Raw genomic sequence first — 2,061 nt, forward strand, 5'->3', positions numbered from 1 at the left:
GGTAAAATTATGATTATTAAAATTTAAATATTATTAGCTCAAAATTATGCCACTACCTAAATAGCATGTGAATGAATGTCCAAACATTGCAGCAAACTGTCATTCATTACAAGTTCAAAGTATGAGAGGTTATCCCAATAGTATAACTTAAAACTTGCCATTTAGCATATGTTAAACCTACCAAAACAGTAAAATATTAGCAAGCCATCATCATTATATCAAACTGGCAGTCAAGAAGCCATGTATAATAAAATAATTATCAACGACTACGCATGGTATAGCTGAGTTTACAAACAAAATGGTACAAATTTTGCAAGAATGCAAACTTTAAAGTCCAGTCCAATATCTGAATATGAAATTTGCATTTTGCTCTTATATTATGGGATGACGGGGGAGTAGATAGTTTGCCGTTGCGCCGGGCACTGCCGTGTGATTACATAACCTGCCTGCACCCAAAGTTGCTGTCCTCCAACATGTAACATATCTGTATTTGGATTTCCCCCCTCTTAATATATCGACACACAAGGCTTTTAGTTGTTTGAAAAGAAACCGAAACTAAACAGTACCATAACACCTAACTAATATGTGTTTTTGTTGTGTGTGTGTGAACGTACGGCTTGATGACGGCCACGTCGACCTCCTTCTTCGCCCCGCACCCCAGTGCCGGCGGCGAGTGTAAGGACGGCTCGACAGACGTGGAGCGGACGCACGCGACCTGGGACACCTCCTTGTCCCAGTCCGGCCGGAGCAAGATCCACGGCTTCACGCCAGCGAAGCCGTAGGCGACGTAGCCGAAGGTGGACCACGCGCTCATGTCGATCTTGTCGCAGTAGCTGAGCAGGTAGATCTCCGCCAGCGCCTTGTGATTGTGCTCGTTGGACGCGTACTCCTGCTTCTCCTCGTGGGTCGGCTGGTAAACCGCCACGATCTCCCCTCTCTTGGTCGGGTTCTCGTAGTACATGCCCCGGATCTTGTCGTAGTATCCCAAGTAGAGAGACGTGATCATCACGGCCTTCACCTTCCCGTCGCCATACGCGTTCGCCGCTGGCTCCGCCTTTCCGAGCTCCGGCAGCAGCCGCTGCTCCTTGATGCACCTGGTGAGCTGGTCGTACATGTTCTCGAACTTGACCGGCCTCTCCGGGAAGATCCTGATCTGGAACCCGATCTTCTCATCCACCCCCGCGATGTATGCCTCGTAGTACCTTCTCACGATCCCCCACACCCTGTTGGTCGGGTGCAAGAGGTACCGACCGAGGTGGTGGAACACCGCCTCCTTGTACGGGAACATCCTCGCCAGCTCCTTGTCGTACATGGGTGTCAGGAACAGCGCCATCGCGAAGTAGCTGTCGGACTTGAGTATCATCCAGCCGAACTTGCCGAGCAGCCGCTGGTCGTCGTCACAGAAGATGTTGTCGGACAGCCTCTGCCCGATCTGCTCGAGGTGGAGGTACACGTGTGCCGGAAGGGATGACGCCGGTGTGTCGTATCGGATCACATTATTCTTGAGCATGTTGACGTAGCTCTCCGGCGCACCGGCGTAGAGCTTCATCGGATTCCCCTCCGGGAACCCGTCGGGGAGCACCCAGGAGGTGCCCGGGAAGGGCTCGCAAAAGAGTCCCTCCTGCTCCTGCGGCACATTGACGAGCATGACCCGGCCGGAGAGCAGCGCGTAGAGGAAGGTGGAGGCGATGGCGAGCATGCGGTTGCCGAGACCGTTCAAGGGGAACCACACCACATACTTGCACTCGGAACTGTCGGCGTTGCGCCCCGCCTGGAGCTGCTTGACGGCCGTCCGGTAGCGCTGCGTGCCAGGGCCGCACTTCTTGTGGTACGCCTCGTACCTCCGCAGCTTCTTCACGAGGTACGGGGAGAGCGGGAGCGACGATGGCTTCCGGTACAGGGACGACTTGTATCGGCTCTCGCAGGTGGATTCCTGGAATGACGCCGAGAGTAGTCCACCTAGAAGCTTGTCATGGTACGGGGTTGTGGCTGGCGCAGACACGTTCTCTGCAAAGGAAATTTGACTGACCCGTCAGCTACTAAAAAGAAAAGAAGGCTTTT

At 53.2% G+C, this 2,061-nt stretch overlaps 1 protein-coding gene across 1 annotated transcript; it reads right to left on the bottom strand.

The window, feature by feature from the left end:
- Positions 1-299: 299 nt before the first annotated feature.
- On the bottom strand, positions 300-1,806 carry LOC109764059 (galactoside 2-alpha-L-fucosyltransferase-like). The gene has a single exon (XM_073506619.1). It carries the CDS (start codon positions 1,697-1,699, stop codon positions 575-577), a length of 1,125 nt encoding a protein of 374 aa, XP_073362720.1. The 5' UTR covers positions 1,700-1,806; the 3' UTR covers positions 300-574.
- Between the last annotated feature and the right edge of the window lie 255 nt (positions 1,807-2,061).

Source organism: Aegilops tauschii, chromosome 1 (assembly GCF_002575655.3).
Source record: "Aegilops tauschii subsp. strangulata cultivar AL8/78 chromosome 1, Aet v6.0, whole genome shotgun sequence".
Lineage (NCBI taxonomy): Eukaryota > Viridiplantae > Streptophyta > Magnoliopsida > Poales > Poaceae > Aegilops > Aegilops tauschii.

Excerpts from the sequence above, each read along its gene's own strand:
- LOC109764059 (XM_073506619.1), bottom strand. The coding sequence starts at position 1,699 with ATGCTCGCCATCGCCTCCACCTTCCTCTACGCGCTGCTCTCCGGCCGG.